Source organism: Lytechinus variegatus, chromosome 5 (assembly GCF_018143015.1).
Source record: "Lytechinus variegatus isolate NC3 chromosome 5, Lvar_3.0, whole genome shotgun sequence".
Classification (NCBI taxonomy): Eukaryota; Metazoa; Echinodermata; class Echinoidea; order Temnopleuroida; family Toxopneustidae; genus Lytechinus; species Lytechinus variegatus.
The window spans coordinates 29,530,890-29,544,547 of record NC_054744.1 but is presented as its reverse complement, the minus strand read 5'-3'; the positions used below and the strand labels follow the sequence as shown (position 1 = coordinate 29,544,547).

Here is a 13,658-nt window from a genome sequence, read left to right as displayed (position 1 = left end):
GAGATTTTGATATTTTCTGAAAGCAATGATTTCAAAACCATATTGTATATTCTGAAAGAAATTCATTTACATTATTATTGTATTTTCTGAAAGAAAATAAATCTTTCATCTATCGAAATCTGAGGGTAAAATGTGATCAACCAGGTGTATTTTCTGGACTTGAAAATTATGAATCAGCTTGCATTATAATGCCAAAAGCCAAACTCACTACATTTTAGCACTTTTCATGTATAAACTGACTATAACTCAAAAAGGGGATGTTAGGTTTTTGATCTTTGAAAAATAAAAGGCTTGTTTTTGTTTAGGTTAATGAATCCATTCTAGCTCATCCAATAATCCCATCATAAATGCTATTAAGGATGTGTGATTGAACCTTTTTGTAATGCGGATTTAAGACACGAGACTGCATGGTTGAGTCACCCAACCTTTTTCCACCCGTACCTTGAAACTGACCTACCTTATTTTCTCATTGTAAAGTTAGAAGGATTTCTTTATTTTGGCATTGAAAATGTATCTCTTTAAAACTTAAAGAATTTGCTGTTCTCATCCCAACTGAAAGAAGGAATGTCATATTTTTTACTTCATTTTTGTTTTATGGTTGAGAGTATCATGTAGGATGCTTGTTTGGTTTTGTGGAAGAAGCCCTATTCTAAAAATGGCTATTATTGTTATCCAAGTTATCATGATGATGACGATGATAAAAACTGCACTTGGGGGTATCTTTGTTCCTTTTGAGTTAGCAGATATCAATGAGTGTGCCACAATGGCTGGAACATGCCCCAACGGTCGCTGTGTCAATACCCCGGGAAGCTTCTTCTGTGATTGCGTCGAGGGATATGTTCTTTCACTATCCGGACTCCGATGTGAAGGTGAGGATTAAATGGTGAAGTAGTAATAAGGCAAAGGACATATTCAGATCAACTGGAGTTCAAGAATACTAGGTCTTTCGAGGCAAAGTCCTAACATGTATAACTTACAAACTTAAGAAATGAATGAATTAACAAAGCAAGACAAGTGTACTAATCGGCCATGAAAATCAACAAACAAATTAAAAAGTATTGATATCAATGGTCATGATAATTTTTTTTTTATATGATTTCTTTGAAATGCTAATATTGGCCTTATATTATATACATGTAATGTTATACATTTACATATTTAGGTAGAAATTTATGAATATTGAAATATTTTTGTTGCTGCAGATGAGAACGAATGCATCACAAGGTTTGGTGTGTGCGAGAACGGTCGCTGTGATAACACCATTGGTAGCTTCAGGTGTTCTTGCTTTGACGGATTCCAGCTCTCACCTTCCGGTCAGGAGTGTATTGGTAAGATAACTAGCTTTTTACTTTTCCTTCATTTTGATATCTAATAAGATTATGTATACATAGTGGTGGCTTTTATAAATGTTGGGACAAGATTTTAGATGCAGGTTCTCCTAAAATGAGGTTAGGTGATATATTTTGATACCTGATAGCTAATAAAGCATGAATGCTTGTAAGTGTGCAACCAGAGGATAGAGGGCGTAAGGCACTCTCCAAATGACTTCTTAATGATGATACATGCATTGCCAATGGGCTGTGAGAGTTAAATTTGTGTCACAGAATTGTAAGACCACCACTCTACCGACTGAGCTATCACTCCAGGGACAGCTGCAAATTCAATTGTTTGGCCCGCTATTGGTGATGCCATTGCAGTGATGCCCAAGGTTTTTGGAGCATGAATGTAGAAAATTTAAGATGCAGCCCAAGACAAGCGGGGATAGCTTTTGTAATGGCATCACAAGGGGGCCAATTGATATTTTTTGTTTTTTATTGGTGAAAATTTATTTAAACTTCACTTTCAATGTGCAGGAAATACTATTGATCGAAAGAGAAAAGTCATACATGTATGCATTGATGCGATGTCAAATTATTGAAACCTATTGCTCTTTCTGTGACCATTGTAGCATTTTATCTGATCTTCCAGTATTCTAACAACAAAGTTCATTTACCAATCGACAAAGTTTCACTGCCATGATTCTATGATGATTCGGTCATGATTCATTCTACAGCTGCTCCTTTTGAAACATCTCAAACTGTTCCTTCTTTCAATGCATCATGCTTTGTTTTCAAAATTTCATTAACTACATGTAGGTTTATAATACTGATTATACTATTCTTCTTTCAAACATCTTTTTCCTTGTTTGTAGATACAAATGAGTGTGCCATTATACCTGACATGTGCCGTAATGGAGTGTGCCAAAATACACCAGGAAGTTTCCAATGCACCTGCCCAGATGGCTTCCTTCTTAGCAGTGATGGTCTCATATGTATTGGTGAGTTACAAGCACCAAGAAGAGTGGTACGGTTTCACAAAACGGTCAGCAATGCAAGCACAATTTCGCTGATATTCTACCGAATTATGTCTCAATGCTCATTTATTTGTGATGGATGCAGGCATTTCCTTGGTGTCAGTTTTGTGAAATGCTGCCTTTATTGATGGGGTGTATTCATAAAACTCTGTAGAGTTGTTTTCACACGACCCAGAGCATTTTACTAAGATATTTTGTAAATTTATGCAATACTTGTAGGATTACAATATGCAATTACAATGTTATGTATGTCTTGTAGATTGTAGACTTCTAGACCATGATAAAGAAGTGCCCTATCGGATGCCTATATTCTTACCACTTTGACATGATTTTGGCTGCTGTGTGTTAGTGTGAACTTTCGTTATTTTTTTTTTTCCGGGGGGGGGGTGGATCACCTAAATGGTTGAAATGAATGACTTTTAATGAAATAATTGAATATGATAAATAAAATATTAAATATCAAACATGATATAAAATGAATATATTTGGATACAGTCTGGTCTACATATGTAGACTCTTTAAGGGGAAAGATAAAATCATTCTTAATAGACAGATCCCCAAAATACATCTATGAATGGGAAAATTATGGTCTTTGAAGACAGGTTGGACGCTAAAGTGGGTTTACTGTATAATTTTCAATACATGTATGTATTACATTCAATAACACTTTTTAATTGCCTTTTGCGCTGTCCTAATTATTCAAATTTATACGTTGTCTCAAACAGATATGCGTAGGAGTTACTGTTACAATGATTTCGTTGGAGGTCAGTGTACTGATGCCAGGGCAGGCAATGCTACCCGTAAGGAATGCTGTTGCTCTCTGGGTGCCGGCTGGGATTCACCATGTAATCTCTGCCCAAGGGTCTCAGATCGTAAGTAATTCAATATGAGTTTGAATATGAGCTTTGCTTTGGATATTTATTGATAATGATAATAATTTGGGTTTACATATTGCACAATTTCTATGGAGCATATATACTGAAATGGGCATTACATAGTGCAAATGGTTTGATGTTTGATCTATTCCAAATTGATATGGTAACTAAAGTGCAGTTGAGTCAGATATACCAATTAATATTCAAGGATATGGATTATTTGAAAAAAATCAACTTTTGATGGGATTCAGTGAATTATATGCATGTCTCGTTTGAAAAGAAAGCCTGCCTATCAATAGCAAACAATGAATTAAGATGGTTGAGAACTTATATGGAATATAAACATTTTAAATTACCGTCAGCAAGAAATTTTATCAACATTGTGCTGCACTCAATCCAGGTGAGGTTAATAGGGACCTGGCAGGAATTTATTCCTTGAAACGCAGCGTGCGTTATAACTCCTGCTAAAGCCAGGGTAATTATGCTGCATCACTGTAGAACACATAGAGACTTCAATTCAATGATAAGTAAGTTGTAAATGATATGTAAAATTGTTATTATTCTCATGTCCTTACAGCTAACTTCATTGAACTTTGCCCGGACGGTCCTGGTTATGCCCCTAGTGTGACCCCAGATCTCTATGAAGACATCAACGAGTGCAAGGTGTTCCCAGGAATCTGTGAAAACGGTATTTGTATCAACACAGACGGTTCTTATCGCTGCCAGTGTCAACCTGGATTCATCCTCGATACCACCGGTCGCATCTGTGTCGGTATGCTCAATTTTACAATTGTGGCCCGCTTGAACCATCAATAAGTCACCAGGGAAGATTTTCTGTAAAAAGCCATAATCATGTTTTTGTATTCAAAAAGTAAAAATTTAAAGATTGGCATATCTGAAAGAATAGTTCTTTGTCCTCATACAGTCAAAATTTGTAGATTTATGGTTATATAATTCAATATACTAGGATTTCTTTGACTCCACTTTTTGTCCAGACTGCTTGAAAGTTTGATCACCGAGATTACACATTGTGCACATCTCATGCTGGAGTAAATCCTTAACTTCACACCTTTTTTTACTGTCTTTCTTTGAAGCTCTCACTGAATTTCTTCTACATCTACATTCAGTCAAGTATATGTGTCATTGGTTATCAAGTTCAGTATGATATGTACCATTTCAAAGCTAACAATGTGCACTTCAAAGCTCAGACAGAACTCTCAAAAGTTATTTTTGGCAAATTATTTATGGCCCTTGGGTGACAGGTCACAATTATTATTATTAAAGCCAATATGTAACACCAACTTTGAGCAACTCCAGCTCATGACTTAATATACTATGCACAGACGCTCCATCATTATTCATTGTAGCAACATTTGGATCAGATCGAATTATGACACTGTTTATGCCCCCTAAAATGATGGATAATTTATCATCACAAGAAATCAAATCTAAGCTGAAGTATTTTAATTTTTCTAAAAGTATTATTTTTTACCTTTTGACACTCATCATTCTTTCTTTTTCTTGTATGCCTCGGAATAAAATATTTCTAGATAGATGGCACCATATAAATGCCTATTATTCTTGTTATCATTATAATTTTTGGCAATTCTCTATGTGTCACATATCACAATCACAATATCTGTCAAAACAAAATGTTTACTGTATGGTCCCCAACATCAATTGTCGCTCATAATTTTTTTAAAACAACAATATAATTCTCATGATCAGAACATGCCTTTATCCTGAAACGTACCGTTCTTTCTGTCTTTCCCTTTTGAAGATCGTGATGAGTGTCAAGAGAATTACAATGTGTGTGGTTTCAATTCGACGTGTTACAACACTCTTGGATCGTTTGAATGTAACTGTGGAGAGGGATACCAAGTAGGAAGGAGAGGTACCTGTGAAGGTAAGACATTGGTACTTAATAATTGACTACATTATTGCCATGAGTGTATTGTGTCTATCTTTGACATAATTATCTTATTAATGTGATGTTGCTATTTTCTTTATCTTGCTGTTCTCTGTAACGGAGCACCTTGCTCAACAAGCTTAAGCTTTTTGAGGTACTACCCGTGTTTTATCCTTTGTACATATTGTATTATAACATCTGAAATAAATAAATGAAACCTTAATTTGAATTGATGCTTAACCCTAATAGAGCCTGGTTATTTGGACCCATTTCATTATGTATTTCTTTGTTTTTTTTCCCATTTTTACAACTTTTTTTTATGAAAATGGTTGCAGACATAATTCTGATCATTAACAAGGCAAACTTAAATGATTTTTATGAGTAAAATAAAATTAGTGATACATTTGTGAATTTTGGCTAAAAACACATTTTGCATTGAATTCATGTTTTTGAGCAATTTCGAATCTGACATGCACTTTCATAATGTTGCGTGATTTGGTAACCGCATACCCAGGTGTCACAAATTTGGTCTCAAAAGTTGCATGAGACTTGAGAGTAAAAAGTCAGCGAGCGGCTCATTAAAAAAGAAATTGTGCGGGGGATTTATTGCGAAAAATGGTGAGAATGCCCACCCCCCCTGCCTATTAGTGTTAAGCCCAATGTAGATACGATCCAACTGCAGCATAATTTATTTAATGAATTTATAATTTATTTTGCATTAAATTTGATAAATGGGAAGTGGTATAGCACTATCCGGATGTTGCTATTTTAATTGTTAAGATTTAATTTGTTGATGTTATCTTATCAAGTGCTATCTTTTTTTTTAATCAGACCACAGTTTCTCTGATGATTCATAATTTCACAGCCAGAGATGTATGCTGAATGAGGACTTTGCCCAGACTTCACAAGGATCAAACCTGTACAAACTGGAACAAAATTTGCAATTTTGTAGCAGTTTCCTGTACTAAAGCCTATGAAAATTTACCACCTGCCCTTTATTCTTTATTGTAGATATCAACGAATGTCGTCGAAGGAGAGGGCAGTGCGCATTCCGCTGTCAGAACCTCCCTGGTTCCTTCCGATGCCTTTGCCCCAAAGGGTACACACTTACTGATAATGGCAGGCATTGTAGAGGTAAGTGGGCTATCGCTTTCTCATGTACGCATGAAACTAGTGAATATTACCCCTTTATCTTATAAAAACGTATATATGGTTCAAAGTATGGTATTGCTAGGATACCTTTGCCCCACTGGAAACTTGAACATGAGGGTAATCAAGTATCACTCATCGTCTTGCAAGAGTGTCGGGTCAAAGGTCATTTAGGGTCAACGAACTTTTACCATGTTGTGGTACTAACATCGAAATTGTAACCAAGATTCAGTTTAGTAAAATGGTATCCTAACTTTAAAAGCAAATGGATATATTGCATGAAACTTGGACATTAGTAGGTTAATCAAGTATCACTGATCATTTTGCATGAGTTTCGTGTCACATTTTTTTTCACATGTTAATTTTTAGATTCTTCTGTTTTTTTTTATATACATGTAGAGAAATCTGTAAAATTGAAAGTCCAAAAGGCTTTAGAGTGAATTTTTTCCCAAGCAATTATTTTGATTAGATATGATGAATATCATTTGGTGACAAAGATGTCTTTGAGTTACATTTCTCTTGTTGATATTTGTGAAATAACTTGTTTTGCCAAAGTAGAGTTTTTATTTACTCTTTTTTTCTCTTAGATTTGGACGAGTGTCAGACAGACCTTAACACCTGCCGCTACCGCTGCAAGAATCTCATTGGCAAGTTCATGTGCTTGTGTGATGAAGGCTACACTCCTATTGGAGGAGACGGAAACAACTGCAGAGGTAGGAATCTGGAATGTCTATTGATTGAAATTACTGGGGGTGGAAGAAATCTCCCCCTAAAAAAAAATTTTTTTAAGAAATTGCAACCAAGAAAAAGGGAGAAAAGAAAAAAAGAAAAGAATGATTTATATTGTACTAAAAGTTAAATAGATTGATATCATTGGTGGTTGGATGGATGAACGGATGGATGAGTAAATTGATGTGAGTTTATTGAATGGGTGGTAGGTGAATGAATGGATTGACAGATGGACGGACAGGCGGGCAGACGGACATATTGATGAGCAAGCTGAATAATGGCATCTGATGCTTGACATCCATATGGGTGGATTAATGGATTGTGAGATCGATTCATGAATGGGATATAGTGAATAAATGCATGTTGAATGAATGAGTAGATAGTGGATTTGGAGTGCAGGTTATATGGTAGTATATTATACATGTAATACAGTAAAAAAAGTGTGTCTCTGTTATTGAAATCTTTATATTCTAATCTCTGTCTCACTCATCAGATATCAATGAGTGTATGTTAAATCATGGCGTGTGTCAAAATGGCCGGTGCAGGAATACCGATGGTGGCTACACATGTATCTGCAATCAAGGATACACCCTCGGTCCCTCTGGCAAAGAATGCATGGGTGAGTTAGTCGTTTTGCATGTCACCATTCTTCACCTCTCGGTCATGTGGCAAATTAAATAATCACTAATTACACCTAATGTGAACACAAATGCAGGTGTTGCTTTAGAATTTAAACATTATCGATAGGCACCCCAACAATGAAAATGGTCTTGACATTTCTTGAATTAATATTTCTCTATTTCATAAAACTGGATTAGTAAAGGCAATTGGATTAATGTAATTCCAGGTAACTAGCCCAATATTCTAAAATACAGTTTTGAGGTGAAAAAGACTGTTTGGGGATAACAGAACACAGTTTCAGATTTCCAAAGGTACAGTACTGTTGGCAGATCTGGTTTTAATGTTTGTGTTGACAAATTCATGAAAAAAAACAGTAATCAATATATTTTGTTTGTTATGAAATGAAAAAATGTATTATCCAAATGAAATGAATGCAGAAGGAAACATTCAAATCAAATCAAATCTCCTTTTTGGGGGCCATTATGATTCCTCTGTCTTGCTGCACAAGCTCAGTGTGATACTGAGTTGCACTCTGCGAGCATATATCAATTCAAAATAGTGAAACAATTCCCAAGATTTGTAAGACCTTGTATGTTTCTTTCCCTGCTATGACCTATCATGACAGACCGTCGCACTGGTTTCTGCTATGCCTACGTGCCACCCAGTGGATGTGAGGCTAGCCTAGGAGGTATGCAGCCGGTCACCATGGAATCATGTTGCTGCAGCGGTGGAAGGGCCTGGGGTCCCACCTGCCAGATATGCCCTGTATATGGAACAAGTGAGTTCAGAAAACATTAAATTTCGCAGGAATTCTAAGTTGTTTTGTAGCTCTTGTTCTATGCTCTATGAATGAATTACAATTCGCATTTTGCCCGACAGTCAAAGTTTATTGGCTTAAATAACAGGGAAACCTAAAAGAAGGAGATTAAGGGAAGAAAGAAGGACAGTCCCTAATAGAAGTTGTTCTGTAGGTCTTTTGCTATTATTCTATATATGTGTTACAATTTACAGAGTATCCCATGAGATGTTGATTAGGCAATTGAAGTTTATGGTCTTAGAGAATCTTACTTCGACCCTATAACGGAAAAAAAAAGGAAGAATGGGTTAGGGAAGAGGGAAGAAAGATAACACTGATTCCTGGAAAATTGTTCAAATTGTCAGAGTGATTGCTAAAGGCTATTTATAATGTATCTAAGAAATGGATCTACCAGAATTGTTTTGATACTTCTGGGGGTCATCCACACATACAAGCATGTATAGGACTACCCCCAAACTGTCTGCTCAATAGTTTCAGCAAGGTTTTTGTTAATATTTTGAATGCAGGACATTGAAAGAGTAATCCTTTGCAGTAGATCAGTGTTTCATGATATACATGTACTTCCTGAATATCATCTAAAGAATATAAAAGCTAACAGTTGACTACTCACACTTTTTTTTTGCACATTTTGTTTGTCATTAATCCGATTACATTGTTCATTCTTGTTTGCAGTCGAGTACAACCGTCTTTGCACTGATGCCACGCCTGTAGATCCATGTCGGGTTGTTCAGGGATTGTGTGAAAACGGGCACTGTCTCGGAGGATCAGGCGGATACTTGTGCCAGTGTAATCCAGGCTACATTCTCAGCCCAGATGGCACAAGATGTGAAGGTATAGAAATTCTTAAATACACTCTTTCAATTCAATGATAACAGAATAATCTAGGCTGTAGATCCGTGTCGGGTCGTTAGGGGTTTATATGATAACACGCACTGTCTTTGAGGATCATGCGGATACTGGCGGATACCTGCGCCTGTGTAATCTAGGCTACATATTCGGCCAAGATGGCACAAGATGTGAAGGTATAGAAATAGTTAAATACCCAATTAATGATAACGGAGTAATATAGTTCTGAATTTCTAGCTGCCTTTTCAGAGGGGCACTCTAATGATAGCCTGGTTTTAGCCCCAGCAAACAAAAAGAGAAAACTATGCAATTGTAACTTTCCTCTATTGGAGCAAATGTTTTTTCTCTGCAATTATGCATTTTCTAGCATTATAATATTGTATTATTTTTTTTCTGTTTTTACGTGGACGATAAATTCTGTTTAAAATTATTTTGAGATTTTTAGTACAAGTGCTATGCTGTTTGATGATTACCAGTGTTAGTAATAAATCGATAATATTGATATTATTTGACTGTATGTGTCTTTCAGATGAGAATGAGTGTAACCGAGTACCCCCTCCATGCAGCTACCAGTGTAAGAATACACCAGGAAGCTTTAAATGCGGTTGCCCACAGGGATATCTACTCAGTGAAGATGGGCTCACATGTAGAGGTAAGCTTCTATAGTTATAATAATAGCATGCAACATTTATATAACGCTTTATACATATGTTTCTAAGTACAGCGTACTAAAACCAGGCTTGGTTTCTTTTGGTATTTTGAGGAATAAATTGCTTCTGGGTGCCCAGTTACCACACCTGGGTCGATCAATATAGATCAAAGCTTTGCCAAATGGGTTGACACCACACTTTTTTTGTGGGGGCAAAAGAAAAAATACCCCCCAAAAAATGATTTTTTTTATAATTAGTGATATAAAGAGGGAGGAAAAGATGATAAATAGGATAGAAAGAAAAGGGAAGGAAAAATATTTAAAAATATAAAAGCGAGGGGGTGTGAGCCATTTGACTCTGTAATACCCTTATTTCCATGATGAAAAAAACATCAAATTGAAGTTCAAAGGTTATTGATATAAATTGACATTCAAGGATTATCATCAAAACAAAGCATTAAATGAACATAAACATAACCTAATAAGACAGACCAAATCAGCGAATTCAATTTTTCACAAATGCAGTAAGAAATTTAACCATACTGATTATTGCAACACTTTCAGATTTCCCCCCGCCCCCCATCTAAATACCCTGACATGACCCCTCCCTGAAGATATGTATGGTTGATTGCCAACATGTGAGTACACATGCCTGTTCTCACTTTCATGTAATTGCAGAGAAAGATGAATGCTCAATGGGAATCCATGAATGCCAGTTTGAATGTAGGAATACTCTAGGAGGGTTCCGATGTGTCTGCCCTGAAGGATACGTGCAACATGGATCCACGTGTATAGGTAGGTTAGCAGTTTATGAGATGAGGAAACATGTCATTGATGAAATGTAGTTTAAGATCAATCTCAAAGTCAGCATTGGTCCAAATCTTTCAGTAGTTGCGATTGATCTTATCAGTCTTGTTCACGGTAAGCTAGCAATGTCATAATTATTGTTAACAACCATTTGAATGCAAAGTGTGATTATGTGTTGAAATTTAGTATTGGGATCTTTGAAACTAATCCCCAGGGAAGAGTGGGGTTTCCCACTTAGCAAAAGAACAGGAAACTGGTCATTCAATGTTATAATAATGCACAGCTGTATGAAATACCATCCTGGTTATTCGATTTGTTATTAATGTGCAATAAATAGCCTCTCAGTTTCAACACTTTCTTTTTATAGTTTCTATCATGTTATATGACACAAATACAGGAGTATTCGTGAAGGATCAAAATCCCATATCTGGAAATACCTACAATAATCACCCAAATGCTTGTCAGATTACAATACCCACTGTTTCAAAATTCTCCATACTGCTCAATATGATTTTCAACTAAAAAAATCAAAGATGGGATTTTCATTAAAATGAGCGTTCCCCAACTCAACCAACATATGTACCAAATTATGCTATCTATTTGATTCATCTTACCCCCCCCCCCCCCATTATCAATTAGCCATGGACATAGTAGTTATTACTTTTACTCCTGCCCGTTAATTGAATTCACACTGTATCACTTTTGTAATCTTATGTAACCACATTCTTCAAATTTACTTGATATCCAGAGTGTATAGATACCAATGATTTTGATGTGGAATAGGTTTATCATGTTGAAGGATTGTGTAGAAGAAATAACCAGTTGTCTCACGATGTGTCGAACGTATTTGGAGCCGACGCTATATAACCCATGCACAGCAGCATCTTTGCTAATTGCCTGATGAAAGTCTAGCAGCTTGCAGATGACACGTCGCTCTCCAACTATGTTTGCTACATCGTAAGACAACTGGTTATTTCTTCTACTCAACCAATTATTTTGTTTATAATTTTCAGGCAGAGAATGAGGCTCAATCACCATAAAACCTGTTCTCTTTGTTGATATATTATGTTCTATTCATTATTTTGGTCTTCATTCATGTTATATGATGTTATATCTTTCATCTCCTTCCTAGATGTGAACGAGTGCATTCAGACTCCAGATATCTGCGGTACGTACGGTACTTGTCAGAACACACAAGGTGGGCATAGGTGTGAATGCCAGAGAAACTTCAGACCAGATCCAGTCACTAATACCTGCGTTGGTAAGTTCAATGTCACTTGCATTTCGCATCGGGGCCCAGTTTCATTAAGACTCACAACTGTGGTAACTGTTGTTGCATCTACCATGGAATCCCATATTTTGATTGGCTACTGATTCCTGTTACCATGGCAGTTGTCACAGTGGCAAGGATACCATAATTGTTAGTCCTAGATCTAAAAAACATGCCCCAGTACCATTTTATTCAATTCAATTCAGTTTGGTAAAATTTATCCTTTGCTTACTTAAGCCAAGTCCTTTTTGGCTCCCTAGATGACCCTTTACTGATGTTTAGCATTGCCTTCCACAGTTTTTCCAATTCTAGTTGTATATATCCCCATGATATATAGCTGTCGACAAAATAATTCCACCATTCGGTTGAATACAATTGGACTTCAGGACTCAGGACTTCACTTCTCCACGTTATAAACTTTACCATGCAAACCTACAAAGATCATCTAATTGTACTTTTGTTTACATACATGTATTATCAGAATCAGAGAGTGTGGTAGCATCAAATCAATTCTTTAAATTGCTTTAAATATTTTGTCTTCCTTCCTTTTTGCCTTTCTGTTTTGTAGATATCAATGAATGTGAAGAGCAGCCAGACATCTGTCAGTATGGCTGTCAGAATACCATTGGAGGCTACAGGTGCGTCTGTCCAGACGGCTTTGAAGAAAACTTCTACGGAAGATGTATTGGTGAGTTAACTGCCACTGTTGAAGTAGGTCATTCTTTGGCTTTACTGAAGGGTAAATCGTAGATTGCTGACATTAGGGGAGCATTTCATGAAAGGACTTTTATCTGACAGTTGCCATATGAACTGTGCTTCTCAGTCAATCAAAATCAATGAAATTTGTCAGAGCTGACAACTTGTCAGACAAAAAAAATTTCATGAAAGGGAAGAGTTTCATGAAAGGATTTGTCAGACATTTTAACCGACAAGTCCCTTTTTATACTGCAGTTACCATGTGGAGCGTTGTGGCCCAGTGGATTAGTCTTCTGACTTTCAAACAGAGGGTTGTGGGTTCGAATCCCAGCCTAGCGTAATTTCCTTCAGCAAGAAATTCATCCACATTGTGCTGCACTCATCCCAAGTGAGGTAAATGGGTATCTGGCAGGAATTTATTCCTTGAAATATGCCACCACACTGTAAAAGGCTGTGGGGCTAAAGCCAGGGTAATAATATCCAAGTTCTTTGGAAGTGCTTAAGGACGTTATGACATAATGTGATATGCGCTATACAAGAACTGCGTTATTATCATTATTATTATTGTTATTATAATGGTAACAGTTGTTCTCAGCCAATCAAAATCTAGGAAAGTTGTCAGATCTGACAACTTGTTGGATGAAAGGGAAGAGTTTCTTGATAGGATTTGTCAGACGTTTTATCTGACAAGTGTCAGTTTATACTGCAGTTACCATGGTAACAGTGCTTTTCAGCCAATCAAAATCTAGGAAAGTTTTGAGATCTGGGAACTTGTTGGACAAAACTGTTGATAAAATGGCACCCGGAAAAGAACTGGGAATACCTGTATAAGTAGTACATTTGCATTTATTAGGAACCAGCCAAATACGCTATCCTGCAAGACACTTCTTGGTGGTCTGTTTTAGGCACTGTAGGGCAGTGTATCTTTTGATGGATT

General features: G+C 36.4%; 1 protein-coding gene across 1 annotated transcript in view; it reads left to right on the top strand.

The window, feature by feature from the left end:
* LOC121415895 (fibrillin-2-like) overlaps positions 1–13,658 on the top strand; it is a 92,198-nt gene that overhangs the window by 69,688 nt on the left and 8,852 nt on the right. Inside the window, exons 46-60 of the mRNA XM_041609275.1 lie at positions 744–869; positions 1,203–1,328; positions 2,192–2,317; positions 3,079–3,225; positions 3,806–4,000; positions 5,009–5,134; positions 6,149–6,271; positions 6,874–6,999; positions 7,509–7,634; positions 8,262–8,414; positions 9,126–9,284; positions 9,829–9,951; positions 10,627–10,743; positions 11,888–12,016; positions 12,594–12,713. Coding sequence (XP_041465209.1) covers positions 744–869; positions 1,203–1,328; positions 2,192–2,317; positions 3,079–3,225; positions 3,806–4,000; positions 5,009–5,134; positions 6,149–6,271; positions 6,874–6,999; positions 7,509–7,634; positions 8,262–8,414; positions 9,126–9,284; positions 9,829–9,951; positions 10,627–10,743; positions 11,888–12,016; positions 12,594–12,713 — 2,022 coding nt within the window. The remainder of the gene's footprint in view (positions 1–743; positions 870–1,202; positions 1,329–2,191; positions 2,318–3,078; positions 3,226–3,805; positions 4,001–5,008; positions 5,135–6,148; positions 6,272–6,873; positions 7,000–7,508; positions 7,635–8,261; positions 8,415–9,125; positions 9,285–9,828; positions 9,952–10,626; positions 10,744–11,887; positions 12,017–12,593; positions 12,714–13,658) is intronic.